The following is a 15,015-nucleotide window of genomic DNA, read 5'->3' on the forward strand; positions in this document are numbered from 1 at the left end:
CTGCCTGCGTGCCCCCTACAGAGAGAGGGATTGGGCTATAGTCCCAACGCTGGTCCAAAGCAGGTTGGAGACTTCACATACACTATACAATTTTATCGTGGATATAATACCATGTCACATATTTTCCGTACAAGGATCAAATTTAAGTGCCATAATACTTCATTTAGTACCTACGGTCATCGCAAAACTTTTATCCTGGCACTATTTACATACGATTAAAAAATCCAATATAATTTCTGGCATTTTAATAATATTTGTAACTGTAAAAAACCAGGTATCCTGCTTGCATTATAAAATTTGATGTACATAAGTAAAAAAAAAAGTATCTACAGAATTATATTCGTATACACTTTCGTTTCGTTTGCAACCATAGCACGATGCTTAGAAATAAATAAGAAGTAGAAAGAAAAACTCACTGTCTAGGGGTGACTTCCAACTCGCGATTCCTGAATATCAGCCCGCTGCCGTCCTAAGGCGCATATATGAAGAATTGTGGAAATATTTGAAGTCCCGGTAGTTCAGATGGTGGAGTGGCGGGCTGGCATCCCGGTACCGCGAATTAGAATTTTGCCGCGGAAACTGTGAGTTTTTCCTTTATTGATATAATTTCATTATCCAAATAATTTATTTCAATGTTACAGTAACACTCAACAACATAAGAGGGAGGAATATTGCATTCATTTTTGCTTCATCCGCGTAAAGCGCCCTGACGTATCTCGGTTTAGCCGTCATGAGCTCTTGTATCATTATCTTGGTCTCCTCACACATCGGTCGGAGCTGGTCGTTCGGCAGCGCGTAGCCATACGACCCGTTGTCACGGACTTGAACGGTGTAAGCGTATCTAAAATAAGTTTTTGGTAAAAATGACATTTTTGGTATAAAATTTTATCGGTACTTTTCTTTCCAAATGCAACTAATACTGATCGAGTCAATTTTAACAACCTCAAACACAATTAGCTTGTATTTGAGGTTGCTCCATGTCGATAATAATAATATTGCATTGCCATCCAATTTACATGTATGCAAAATTTCAACTCAATCGGAAATCAGGAAGTGGGTCAAATTCAGCTTCCAAGATTTGACCCACACTAACTAACATACTAACAGCAGTAGCAGCATTGTTGCATTTTTATCGTTTGTCACTATGCCCGTCACTTTCACACTTACATACTTGTTAGAACGTAACAGGCATGGTGACACATGATAAAGAGCCGACCGTTATAGCCCTACAGGGCAAGTTAAATAAAAGCTGTACTTTCCGGTTTAAGTTTTGAGCGTTTTGCAGAATAGCACATAAAAAAGTTTAATTTCAAACTTTCTTGTAACTTATTATGATGTACTCTATTTACGATGGCCGTGGCGGCAAAAAATTTAATATTGCTAGCGAACTTAAAATTAATATGGCAGAATAAAACATATTTTACTTACTTAATTTTCATTTGTTTTTTAATCCAACTTGCGCTAGTTCCTGACATTCTTATACCTGGAAATGAAAAAAAAAAACAATCAAACCGTTGTTAGACGATTTTTTTTTCTTAATTTTACAATTAATTATGCAAGAAGGCCTCAAGGGCGCTTTCACAAGTCAATTACTTAAATGATTTACAGTGACATCTTAAAGTGGCATGAAAAATATAAATCAATATTTTTAATTACAACAGGCAAATACCTGGGTACAATAGGTATACCCAGCTAAGAATTGCATAGACACTTTCCGTGTGAATGAATTCGATGTACTTAATGTGTTTATATTTTGGTTGATCAACTTTGACCTTGGATTATTAGAACACGGTATGAACACTCATAAAGTGTTTTTAGAATTTTAACTCACCCATAGTATCATACACAGTTCCAGTGCAAAATTTTACGTGGGTTCGTAAGTACATTTTCCGTATCGCTTGTCGGCTGTAATTCTCCTGTAAAGTGGATGAGGTTGAGGTATTCAGGCCGCCAAAAGTGACGTGTTTGGTTAAAAAAAATCTTTTCACACTAACAGATCATTATTATATCGGAAACAGGTAGAATAACTAAAACTCGAATTGGTCTGTTACGATGTGCAAATTGCGGAAAATTTCGAAAAAGTTTGTAATACTCTCGGATATTTAGGAAAATTAAATAACCTTTACTTTTGGAAACGGAAAATTTTGAGAAGATAACGAAATTTTTTAACTAGAAATTTTTAAACGTTTCCGAAGGCAAATCAGTAAAGCACACTTACTAACGTTAGTGGCTATAAGAGGAAACAAGTTTTTGGCAAAAAAATCATTTTTGGTACAAGCTTTTGTCGCTGACTGTACTTTTCTTACCACAGGCAATTAATTATCATCAAGACAATTCTAAAAACCCCAAACACAATTAGTTTGCGTTGTTTCATCACAGAGTTCCTATGGCCACCTCCTGTCTCCATCAACAAATCAGCTCAATGGTATCATAATATTGCATTGTCACCTGACTTGTATGTGTATGCATCAGCTCAATCGGAAATCGAGAAGTGGGTCAAATTTAGCTTTTAAGATTTAACACTAATAAAGTTACATACCTAAATACATACTACGAGTAACAGGGCAAGTTAATTAAAAGCTTGTAAAAACGGTTTCATAAAAAAAAAAAAACAGAAACTTTTCTGAAAATTAATACGTCAAATGATTGTTATACCTAAGTTGAACTAATCTGTCCTGTGGGACAATAAAGTCGAAAGAAAAATAACGCAAGCGGGAAGAGTGCGAGCGAGTAATCTGATGGTAACACTTGAAAAGATGACAACGCTCAAGGAAATGTTTGAGTTTGAACGGTCTTACAAATTACAACCATAGGATACCGAAGAATGCGGAATATAAATTGTCAGAAAGGGAATCATGCTAAAATGATACTACTTAAACTTTATACTAGGAACTACAAAATTCTATTGGAAAGAACAAGTATTCATCTTCCCTATAGTTATTTATTTTTATGATATAGGAAACAGATCGATGAATCGCCTGATTAACCGCCGCTCATAGACACCTGCAACTCCAGAGGTGTCGCAAGTGCGTTGCCAGCCTTTAAGATACGAATACGCGCTTTTCTTGATGATTTGAAGGTGATTATATTCGAAAGGCATTACATTAGCATTACCATTTCTCCAAAATTTTCCAAATGCTGTATTCTGTCCTCATACGGAATAATAATCCTCTGTCCATAGGCGTGAATAGCGAAGTAATATTTCACTTCTTTGCGAATAGGCAAGATGAAAGATGATAGTGCCTTAGTCTCTGGTTCCGAAAAAGGGTATGGCCCGCAGTAACTGTCACTGTTTGGCTCTGGACTGGATCCATACTCTAAAAAAGATGACTATTATTTTTTTTACACTCTAATGCCTGAAATAAAGGGCAAACAACACTGCCATATTAGTTCAGACTTCTTACTTCTATATCAAAATCTTTATCTTAATTCTCTCTTAATCTTTCTCTTTTTCCTTTAATTTCTTCTTAAATAAATATAGTAATAACTCGCATGAAAAACTTACTTCCAAAACTTTCGTCGAAATTTCGATTCAAATCGACTGAACCGTTTTGGTTCCTATTCTTTTTCCATAGGCGATCCTGGAAATGTTTGTACGATTAGTTAAATTCTTTATAAAAGAACCTTTTAATGGTAACATCGTAGTCTTATCACGTGGGTAATTTATATCCTTGGCTATTAACACAGTACAAGTACACTCTCCGAAGCTGTGGCAAGCTTCTTATCCATGAAGAACGTAACACGAAACTCTTACAGTATCAAAAAGGCAAATATTGGCCAAATATGACAGTCGTTATGTTATGAAGGGTAAGGCGTCAGTCCGCCGCAGGTGTAGGGAGCACACGCACTTGCGTGTCGGTGTAGGTAAAATCCGTCACACGCGTCCGCGCCAGTTAGCGACGCTTATATTATTTTTCGCTGACCCGCTCACCCACTGCGTGCAACCGCGCCAGTTAGCGGACGCCCTAACGCGGTCTGAGGGATGGTAGAGAGTGTGTAGAGGCTGGCGCTTCACGGTTAAAGGAAATAATGAGGATGGTATACTTGCCTGTTTATGCGTATAATCATATCCATCAGGGTTGAGTACTGGTATCAAATACCAATCGAAGCTATGCGCAAATTTTTTCCATTCATAGTCTTCCGACGTGTCAGCTTGAGCCAACTCGTTGATTAAGTAGGTCACAAACACCACTGGAGCCCATTCATGTCCATGAATTCCTCCTTCTACTATTACCTTGAAAGAGTAAAGTGTAAAGAATATTTAAAGTTGTTGATTAACGAAAGGAGAGAAGACGCCCATCAAAAAAATCATTCTCACTTCGACTGGTAACATAAAAGTTACACTGTGTTTATTATCCTTACTTGTAGGTAGGACTATTAATACAATTACCTTTGGCTTGCGAGGACTTGAATTCAAGTTAATATTGAACATTGAAATGTCCCTGCCATCTGCTGATTTTCCTATTGAAAGGTGACGTACGGGGAGGGATTTGTTTTGGTTCAAATCCGTCAGCCACTGGTAAATGTCTTCTAGTTGATGGTAGTGATCAAAGGAAAAGGTATCTGGTTGGAGCAGTTGGTAGCTGGATACGGATTGATTATCAAATGCCCTGAAATTAGGTAGTCGAAAATATTTAAACAACGACTGATATAAAAATAAAGAAAATATTACACGGTGTCGCTTTCAGTCATTTTAGAGGACTTGAAGAACTACTCATACATGTTTAGCAAAAATTAATGCTTCGAAATAAACACAAAAATAAAGGGGGTCAAATTGATAGATCGTGTCATTCACGACGACACGTGCCTTAATTCGTATTGTCATGTTTTTAAAGGTTAGATTTGACAAATCTGCACGTCATCGTGGATGACACGAACTAAAGACCTTATGATGACTTTCTATCACGAGCTTTCGTTCGACCCATGTAGATTGCAGAACCTGATAAGATGAAAAATTCATAATTGATTTGACGGAAATTTGTCATCTTCATGTTCATGGAATACTCAGTTGGACCAAATTTAAGAAGGGCTCGTGATGTTAACTTTTTTTCGCCTCATCCGCCAAGTCCATACCGTGCGATAAGGAACGTCGTTCCAAAACTAGTGAGGCCAAGTATAATACGATCCAACCCTTCAGAATTATATAAGCTTACCTTTGAATGTCATTAATCAGTATCGTATAATTTAAATTATAGTGTTCCGCTCTGTTCTTAAACATTTCTAAGTCTACTGGGCTAACCACCACTTCAACAGATTGTCCCAACTGAAAGAAATGTATGTTAAATCACAAGAAGATAGCTTAATCTACCATTTTATTCCATTGCTACCATAGCTTCATATTGAATTAATTACCATACCGCGGACAGACGGCGGCAATTTAGGTTTTTATAATAGTGCAAAGGCAAATGAAAGTTGAAAACCAAGCAGATATGTCTGCAAATTAAATGAATAATAATAAGTTAAATAATAAAAATCTTGCGCAGCTAGAAGACGGTGATGTCAACTTTAGGCAGTCTTTCTCCGAAACGTAGAAGGTAATTTTTAAAGTTTAAGCTTATGTATACACAATTAAGTTCCGGTAAAGTAAATAATATTGTTACCTTATACGGTTTCTCACAAAAGATGATATCCATGTATTTTTGAGTTTCCAGAAGACGAAGATATTTCAGCTGACTTCTAGTCGCTGTATTTATAGTAATCAAGCTATAATTGGTATACTTTCTTCCTACACACCATTTTAAATTTATAACAAAATATATGACTACACCAATCACTTTTGCGTTCATTTTATTGCATGAAAATTATAACATGCAACGAAAATACACACGGATACAGAATAATTTGATGTTGAAAGCTGTCAAAAACTGTCAAGGTCTTTTCTTCTTTATATTTATTTATCGACATTGGCAGAATCATGAATACCTTGATGGAACCATAACATTACACTAAAAATTGATTGATATTTATTTATTGGATGAAGTGGCTTCACGAACCTTTGCCAAAACCGCCAAAACACAGTAAGCATAGATTACAATGAAAACACTTCACAATACAAAGTATTAAAATGCATGATGTCAGAGTTGTCGATATTCAGCAAAGAATATAATACTCACTAGGAGAAGAACGCTAACTCCATACAAAAAAATGCCCCCTTCAAAAGTTCGTTTATACTAGTGGCGCTCTCTTTGTATCTCAGTACTAAAATTGACAACCGGTTTAGCCTGGCGGGTTTTGGTAGGTAGTGATCCAGTTCTAGCTAGTGGTTCTGGGTTCGAATCCCGGCGACGGAATTTCTTTTTGTATTTTTTCATTTTTTGTTTTTGTTTGGGTGAGGTTTTTAAATTAGTATTTATCAAATAAAAAAATATTATGTTACATATTAATCAAAATCACAGGCATCTTTTGTCCTAAGAGATAATGATATCTATATTTTAAAGTTTATTCAATATAAAAGGTAACAATACAGTTTATTATCAAGTTATAAATATTTTTATTCCTATATATTAGGATCAAAAGAGCTTAATTCGTTCGAAAAACATACAATAGGCAGGAAAAAAGTCATTTTTTATACAAATTTATGTATCGGACGGGGCTTGTTGAACTAACTGTGACACTTCCATATAATATCTACATACCTATATGAATTTTATTCAATGAGACCACAGGTCGGTAATTTCGGTTCATTATTGATGTGGGTACCAAATAGTTAACCTATCCTGTGCGTGTGATTATCTTTTGATTTTTTTAAGGAGTTATTTTTGTTTAGGTTGTCTATTTTTAGCGCATGTTTTAATTCCCAGATCACCTTCATAACAATAAATAGAAGTTATTAAAATTTTCATGATAAAAACAATTTTATATATATACATATACTATTTATTGCATTTAATATAGATTTTTATATATCTAAAACATGATCTTTGGCACATCTGATTTTACTCCACAATTGCAATTAGTGTAACTTGTAATCATATCACATATATCAGCCCAAAAAACTAAAAATTACATGAATATATGACAGACAAAGTTGTTATTACATCTATCCGATTGTCGGACACTTTCTGCTCCACAGCTCAGTGCAGCGGTCTTGTTGATGGTCACCGGGAAACTACAACTAGTCACAATTATGTGGCGGATCCGTGCCTTTTGATTTTGAGCCTTTCCAAGGAAATGATATGACGCCCAAGGATTTTTTGCTCACGTTCACCCTCTAAAACAAAACAGTCACATTTTAAACAATACTATAACCTATGTCCCTAATTACTAACCTTGCTAATAGCTACCAGAGTTCTAAATTGCCAGCTAAAACAATGTTAGAATTTACATCTATGATGAATTTAGATTGTAATTTTGGACGCGATAGGGCGGCCGTGCGACTTAAGAGGGTGGTAAGATTAAATTTATATATTTGAATTTGGCAATAGTACACTTATTTTATTTATAGATTAAAATATTTCTTACCTTGAAATAATTGTTGTTTCTTAGTTTAGTACAATGGATTAAACTTTAACCGAGTCTGAGCGGAGATATTGTGCGGTGGATTTTTAATTTTAAAAATTAATCAATAAATCTATTTCAACAACATAAATCGTTATTTAATCATTTTATATGAAAACTGATAGTTTTGAAAATGAAAATAGTTTTGCGTCAATGACTTTGACAGCATTGACATTGCAGACTTTTGTCTATGTTCTAACCGGCCAGACCCAAGTGCAAGGCTTTATGGAGGGTATATGTGCCTCTGAACTCCATAGATTTTATGAACATAGACAAAGACAAACTGAAATAGGTAATAATTTATATAAAAAAATAATAATTTACATATGGTAGTGTGACATAAATCAAAATATTTGATAAAAATGATTTTATTTGTCCCAAAGTTGAATAGACAAAGTCAGATAGGAGCAATGTTGCTGTAGCAAAATATTTTTATATTAATAACTGGTATCTATTTCCAGAGCGTCAGACCACACATGCGCAATTATGAAGCGTCATATCTTTCTAAGGAAGTCGACAGGCCTTGATATTCAGTCTCTTCTTCTTTATAAAGATGATTTGCAAACAAGAGCAAGAGCAAGCTTTTCTAATGCATGGAAGGTAGAGGCAAGGAACAAAATCTCCATATATCAAAAAGTGTCCGACAAAAAACCATAAATAGGTGGCGCTACAATACCTAGAATACTTGAGAAAAAAATCGAATCATAGACAGCGCACTTCACTCCGTCAATAACGCCGAGGTTCTTAGCTACTCTAGCGCTACTTTGGAGAGATTTAGAACTATTTATAGCTGACAGCTGGACACTTTTGCAACAATTCTGCCTAAGGAGTTTCTGTTCCTTGCCTCTACCTTCCATATTCTAATGGCTTCTCCAAATTTCACAAATCATCGCATTTGATCGATCGATTGAATCAATTGCTCCTACTTAGGCAGCATTGCATGCCGTTTGTTGCAACGTCTGTGAAGTCTTATCAGTGACAAGATTTCTCTTAAATATAGACAAAATTTGTAAACTTTTTGCCATCCGTTCTGCAATAAGTAAAAAGACCAATAACAGAGGGCCTACCGCGAACCACGTTCGACGTGTTGCCTCCCTGACACACTTACGTACGAATTAACAAGTGCGACAGAGAGGCAATACAATAATGGTACGTAACCCTTCGTGTGCGACTCCGACTCGCACTTGGCCGGTTTTTTATACTACGTCGGTGACAAACAATCGTACGACACGCCTGATGGTAAACAGTCTCCTTAGCCTATGTACGCCTGCAACTCCGGAGGAGTTACATGGATCTTTTTACGAAATAAAAACCGCCTTAGACCATTTTTACCGCAGCTATAAAATATAATATTCATTTTTCTTTTTACGAATTTCATAAAATTACCATTAATGAATAATAAAATAACGTCTGTCCATCCACATAAGCTTTTTACGCTAGGGCTAACAATCCCTTTCAGATTTATAGGGTGACCGTAAATCCACTGACTATTAGGGACTCAGGACTCGGTGACCACACTGCGATTGTGTGGGACAAGCCTATTGTTCATTTTGGGTATGTTTTATGCTTGAGAAAAGGGATTTTGGAAGGTGGTTTTTGAACCTTATGGGTATGACTGGGGGCTTGATATACGAGTAAATTGATCTCGTTGCCCGGGTATTGTTCTTAAACTACGTCCAAAAGAGAGATGTGAGCACTGTGAATGTCATCTCTAATCTTGCTTTCTGTTGTAGGGCACAGCACAGCAGAAGTCCTTCCAGATCTAGAGCAGAGCCCAACTGGAGAAGTAACTCCACCTTACAGAAAACCGCAGCCAAATAACACTACTTAGCTGCAACGCGCATGTATCTTCTCTGGAGTTGCAGGCATACATAGGCTACGAAGACTGCTTACCATCAGGTGGGCCGTATGCTTTTTTGCCATCGACGTAGTATAAAATAATAGTGATTTAGTGCAAAATTAAGGCAAACATTTGGGTTGGTATTTAAATGACATAGGAAATAAACTGATTGATACAGACTTGAAGTTACAATTGTGTCTAAAAGTCTACTTTTGAATGGTGTTGAATGCCAAACTACATAAGTTATTTTTTTATTTATTTACAATAACAATATACATAATGGATATACCTATACAGATGATTACTATAACTAGCTTATATCTTAAATAGGCCCTTGAGGCATTGTACCAAGGATGCTGGCGGCATTTCCTCGTTGTATCGCAATACTGATACGTTGTGCGAGGAAGCCGCCAGCTCTTCGGTCACCAGTTACGTCAACCAGACGTTTCGCAATTTCTTCAAAAAACTTGTGCGCGCTGGGACCCCATGGACCTAAAGTTTCAACGCCAAATAGTACAAAACCACATTTAAATGTCTATTGAAAAGGATATAACGTGCTGTAGACTTATTAAAATTTTAACGAGAGACCAAAGTAAAGATAAGACGACAGTACATAACACTGTCTTCCACTTAGCTCATTACTGGAAAAGTGGCTAAGAAAGAAAAAGTAGATATTTAATAAACTTAATTACAAAACTACTTTAAAAGCTGTTAGCATCAGTATTCTGCATTTGTTATCTCATATTCTTAAAAGAGTACAAAATCCAGCTAATTAAAAGTTATTATTTAATGAAAACGGGCGCCAACTTCAATGGCAAAGGAATAAGTTTTGAATAATGTGCGAAGTTGGTCTAGCTGGCGACATCGCGAACGTTTTTTTAGTCTATTAATTAATTACCAGATGATATAGATGGCAAGCTCTTTAAGAGTGACTGTAAACTTCTGTTTTTCTCGATCTAGTAATATTTGTTACACTATATACTATATACCACTGTTGGCCGAACGATAATTAGAATTGACCATTAATCATTACAAATTGAACCGTAAAGTGTAACCGTCCGATACGGTTTACGGTTAATTTGTATAGTCATTTCTAATTATGCATTATTAAGTAGGTATGTATAAGTGTTTAAACTTATGTGAGACAAACTAACACCGACTATAAATTTACGTTTTTTCCATAGCGCGTAGTCCACGGACTCCGGTCTCAAAACGTGAAATTGAAAACCAAGTTCTTCGAAACATGGCGCGTATAGTGACTAAATAAACGTGAGTAACATAGTGTCCATCTCTTGAAAAAAATGATAATAATTATGTTAATTGTACGATTTCTGACTAAAAAAATTGAAAATAGGGTACACGAAGAAACTGACGATAAACATAACAAGTTATAAAGGTATAGAACCCTGCCTGGTCAGACTAATATGACTGGCTTTATTTTTTAAGGATTAGGATTTAATCCTTATAAATGTTCTATGTCAATGAGAATTAAATTAACTATTTATAGAGCGTTTCTTTTTTTGCTACTTGTGTTATTTCTAGCCAGGATCGCGAACCCTTTTCATCCTCATAGGAAAAATGTTCATACGTTTTTCAAACTTTCCTTTTTGTTACCGCCCTACAAAGTATATGGGGAAATGGTAACACAAGAGAAACAACTCTGGGATATTTTTTTGGGACAGAGCTCGTGATTCTGAGTAGAAAAAATAAACAATTTATGAAAAATACAAAATTAATGAAAGTGGCATTTTATTTTAAGAAATGCTCTAAAAATACCACGTAACTTGCGACGACGTACCACAACTACAAATTCGCGAGCGCGTGTCTAAATGACGACATACCTTAGCACTCAAAACTTTAGTGCTCAAGGGCATTTAGTTGAGTTTCCTGGCCACTCGTAAAACTGAATCGACACGGTCCATTACCTAACCTCATTCTCTTATTTCGAAACAATAAAATGAAAATAAAACCCGACAAATGACTATATTTCGCGGTGTGGTAAGATGATTTTCGGGATATTTAATGGCCCCGAAAAGGGCCCGGGAAATTTATTGTAGGATAATAAATCCAAGGAATTGGGATACAAGGCGGGGCACTTAGCTCGGATTGGTGTTTCGTCAACGTTAACGTATGGTTGACAGTCATGTGGAATCGATTGTTATAGTGTTGAGTTGAAACGGTATATTTCATTTCATTTATTTCAATATAAACTTACAGTGTAACACCAAAACGTTTACAGTTTTACATATATGTTATTTATATCTAAGACATTAACATATTAAGAAACAAAAAAAGAAGAACAAAACAATATCAATGTTAGTTTCTTTTGAAGTAAGTTTTTCTTCAGTGAGCAGAGCTTTTCAACTGTACAATATTAAACATTTTTGGTCAGTTATTGGCAATAGCCAATAATATTTATAAAATAATACTATTTTAACTCATGTATTTCTCAGGCTATTTAAAAAAAACTGTAATATTTAAATACACTGAAAAAAATAGATAGCCGAACTGGTTTTGTAACTTTACTAAATAACTAAACTACGGTTATAAGAAAATAAACTTTGCATAAATTTACAAACTTATTTTGTAGTGTATACCCAGTACCTGAACACTGATAGCCAAACACGGTTTTGTAACATATAACACATAGTTCGCAAGTCCCAATTTTTGTGTAAACAGTAACCAAAATTTTGTTACAGTTATGCAAACATTTCTTTCAGTGTATTGTTATTCATTTAGAGAATTTGGGAAGGATACCTCAGCCACCGGTGGTCAATTTTTCTTTATTAGTATATGACATCTATTTCAGTTTATGGAAGTCGCTTTTCCGCTTCCGGTTGTACAGCTGCCTAAAGGTTGACCACACAAAAAGATTCGGCACCAGACCAACGTCACCCTAGCTTATCTGCTCACCGTTAAGTAGTAGTCAACCATACGTAAGCACGTAACAGAAGCGACTTAACGGCTCGGAGAGGTAGGCATGGCTATGGCTGGTTGACATCGAGTTTGCGGCTAGGCATGACGCTCTTAAGAGCTCCAGGAGCTGTGTGACAGCGGCGCCTAGGGGGAAACCACAGGCGAGTAGCGTACTGTCCCCGCGCTGACGGCGAGATGCAAGCGCAGTGATAACTAGTTAGAATTGTAGGCATGGCTACGGCTGATTGACATCGAACTTGCGGCTCTTGCGGCTGGGCATAGCGCGCTTAGCAGCTCCTGTGTGACAGCCGGCTCCTTGGAGGAAACCACGGGTGGTAAGCGCGCTGTCCCCGCGTTGACGGCGAGACGCAAGTGTGGTGAAAACTAGTTGGAATTGTAGGCATGGCTACGGCTGGTTGACATCGAACTTGCGGCTCTTGCGGCTGGGTATAGTGCGCTTAGCAACTCCTGTGTGACAGCCGGTCCCTAGGAGGTAACCACGGGCGGTAAGCGCGCTGTCCCCGGGCTGACGGCGAGACTCAAGCGCAGTGATAACAAGTTGGAATTGGAAGCCATGCAGTTGTTACTGCACCGCTTAGCCGAGGGGTGGTGATGCTGAAGGCCTACCGCGAACACCGAAGTTCGCAAATTGCGGGCATCTCTGTCACTCTAATTATGCTATAATTGGAATAAAAGATAAATATGCCCGCAATTTGCGAACTTCGGCATTCGCGGTAGGCCCTCTGTTCCGATGCCGATAAGTGTAGTTATGGAGTTTCCGACAAAGAATATACTTATAAAGGATCATGTTGAGGCAGCACTGTGTATACGTCTGTGATGTTTTGGTGTGCGAAAACCTAAAAAATAAGAAAAGCAGTAAACACTTTAAGTATACACGTACAATAATTTTCAACGTAGTTTATACAGTGTAAACAAAATTTTGCCTTCCTTTGCGCTCCAGCACTGTAAAGTAATAATAATGTTCACAGCGTTTTCATAGCAGTATCGTTAAATAAGCAGTAGTTTCGAACCTCCTCCAAACTTTCCTTGTAACGTTTAACATCGCGATACGTTCGCCAACTAAGCACAGCTTACTATTGAAGAAAGTTCATTTTAATAAAATAACTTATATAGCTTGCCTCTGGAAACTACTAGTAATTTACATCTATGATATTGTTTGTTTGTGTTTTTACAAGCTTTTATTAACTTGCCCAGCTAGTATGTATATTGATTTGTAAGTGTGGATCAAATTTGACTACTAGTCAAATCAGTTTCTTTTTTCGAACTATCAAAACGATTTTACACTATGAAATTTATATGAAATACTAGAAAATGACGTCACGGTTAAGTTACCTACTCTTTATAGTTCTATGCGATTTATAAAATAGTAATTGGGTCTAAAAATATATATTGTCTACGTTTTTCTTATATTTTCTTGTGCTTTATTTCATGCATGGTGTGAAATAATTTATTTCAAATACAGTCAACATCCCTTATCAGTGAGGCTAATGGGAACAATCAGGCTTTTGCCGCCAAATGGGATGAAGATTATTAATGATTAGAAACATTGAATATAATATGTTAACCTCCTGATGACTGTACTCTCTATTCAACTAGCATAATTTAATCCATATTAGGTATATACAAAAAAATTGAACGAGCTGAAACAATAGGTTACTCTGTCAAAGTGTCTCAGCTGTTTTAAAACAAAGTGACCTGGCTGTCATCATAACTATCGAGCATTTTGCACCCCTGAACTCGGCTATATGTTTATATTTACATACAGTCTTAATGCAGATACTTTAGTGAAATTGACTGTACTCGCTTTGAGAGTTTCAGGAAATTTCGCTCAAATTAAAGGCAATATATATATATAAGAAATAATTGAGAATGCAAATAATTTAGTGCTAAAATTTGTTCAAGTAAATAAATATAAAAAAATACTTTGATGTGTTGATAGTCGGGGTAAAAATGAAATTGGAATAAATTTAACCGAATCCCCGATACTAACTGACATTATCATACACTGGGGTCCGCTCAGTAACCTAATCCTACGAATTGGCATAGTCATTAGTTATTACGAATCCCTTAGAAGGAAAACTAGGCCTTATTGAGACTAGTCCAGTTTCCTCACTATGTTTTTTTTTAACAGAAAAGCTATAGAAAAATGTTAAAAAATGTTTCACGCATAAGTTTGAAGAAACTCATTAGTGCGAGCCGGGATTTGAACCCACGACCATCGGTTTAAAAGTCGCACGCCTTACCGCTAGGCCATCAATGATTTAAAAAATAACTTCTCTGATGATTCTGTACTAAAGGATATATTATCTCCTTTGCACACCTTAAACAGTACACAACAAACTTTATAACGAGATTGTCATTGTCATCCCCTTCCAGACTAAAACGGATAAAAATCTGTCCAAAGATAGCGGATGGCTTTTTAATTTCTTGGGATTGCCTGTTAAATGACTAAAGTTTTCGATGTTTTTGTCCCTTGGGATCCATGAACTCCTTACAGCGTCAGTTTCTTTTAAAAACTGGAGGTGTTGGCTCTGGCGCAGTCATGGAGCTGTCAGTTGACAATGAGACAGGAGATTACAAAGTTTAAATAAAAAGGTACCTTCTTGAATTCTTAAGTAATATAGAAAGTTTCAGATTATTTGTTGCTTGAAATAGACAGTAAGGGCTTATTTATACGGTGTGAGAATTCGCATGCGAGTTTCATTACGTTAAGGTATTGGATCGGTCGGCTGAATTGGATG

At 36.3% G+C, this 15,015-nt stretch overlaps 2 protein-coding genes and 1 long non-coding RNA gene across 3 annotated transcripts; all 3 read right to left on the reverse strand.

Moving 5' to 3' along the window:
- Positions 1 to 606: 606 nt before the first annotated feature.
- On the reverse strand, positions 607 to 3,729 carry LOC133528502 (carboxypeptidase O-like). The gene is made up of 6 exons (XM_061865890.1): positions 3,697 to 3,729; positions 3,506 to 3,581; positions 3,115 to 3,317; positions 1,832 to 1,916; positions 1,429 to 1,483; positions 607 to 841 (listed from the first exon to the last, which is right to left on the reverse strand). The coding sequence occupies exons 1-6, from the start codon at positions 3,727 to 3,729 to the stop codon at positions 625 to 627; spliced, it is 669 nt and encodes a 222-aa protein (XP_061721874.1). The 3' UTR covers positions 607 to 624.
- LOC133528703 (zinc carboxypeptidase A 1-like) lies at positions 3,311 to 4,733 on the reverse strand. Its single transcript, XM_061866174.1, has 2 exons — positions 4,391 to 4,733; positions 3,311 to 4,234 (listed from the first exon to the last, which is right to left on the reverse strand). Exons 1-2 carry the CDS (start codon positions 4,430 to 4,432, stop codon positions 3,875 to 3,877), a joined length of 402 nt encoding a protein of 133 aa, XP_061722158.1. The 5' UTR covers positions 4,433 to 4,733; the 3' UTR covers positions 3,311 to 3,874.
- A 2,120-nt stretch (positions 4,734 to 6,853) lies between these two features.
- Positions 6,854 to 7,739, reverse strand: LOC133528704 (uncharacterized). Its single transcript, XR_009801040.1, has 2 exons — positions 7,462 to 7,739; positions 6,854 to 7,210 (listed from the first exon to the last, which is right to left on the reverse strand). It is a non-coding gene; the product is annotated as an uncharacterized LOC133528704 (long non-coding RNA).
- Positions 7,740 to 15,015: the final 7,276 nt, after the last annotated feature.

Source organism: Cydia pomonella, chromosome 19 (assembly GCF_033807575.1).
Source record: "Cydia pomonella isolate Wapato2018A chromosome 19, ilCydPomo1, whole genome shotgun sequence".
In the NCBI taxonomy this organism is placed as follows: Eukaryota; Metazoa; Arthropoda; class Insecta; order Lepidoptera; family Tortricidae; genus Cydia; species Cydia pomonella.

What these genes read in the sequence shown, in the direction of transcription:
- LOC133528703 (XM_061866174.1), bottom strand. Translation starts at nt 4,432, where the DNA reads ATGTTCAATATTAACTTGAATTCAAGTCCTCGCAAGCCAAAG. An exon ending in CAAGTCCTCGCAAGCCAAAG is followed by an intron (nt 4,235 to 4,390) that starts GTAATTGTATTA and finishes TACTCTTTCAAG; the next exon opens with GTAATAGTAGAAGGAGGAAT.
- LOC133528502 (XM_061865890.1), bottom strand. Translation starts at nt 3,729, where the DNA reads ATGGATAAGAAGCTTGCCACAGCTTCGGAGAGT. An exon ending in TTTCGACGAAAGTTTTGGAA is followed by an intron (nt 3,318 to 3,505) that starts GTAAGTTTTTCA and finishes CATCTTTTTTAG; the next exon opens with AGTATGGATCCAGTCCAGAG. An exon ending in AAAAAACAAATGAAAATTAA is followed by an intron (nt 842 to 1,428) that starts GTAAGTAAAATA and finishes AACTTATTTTAG; the next exon opens with ATACGCTTACACCGTTCAAG.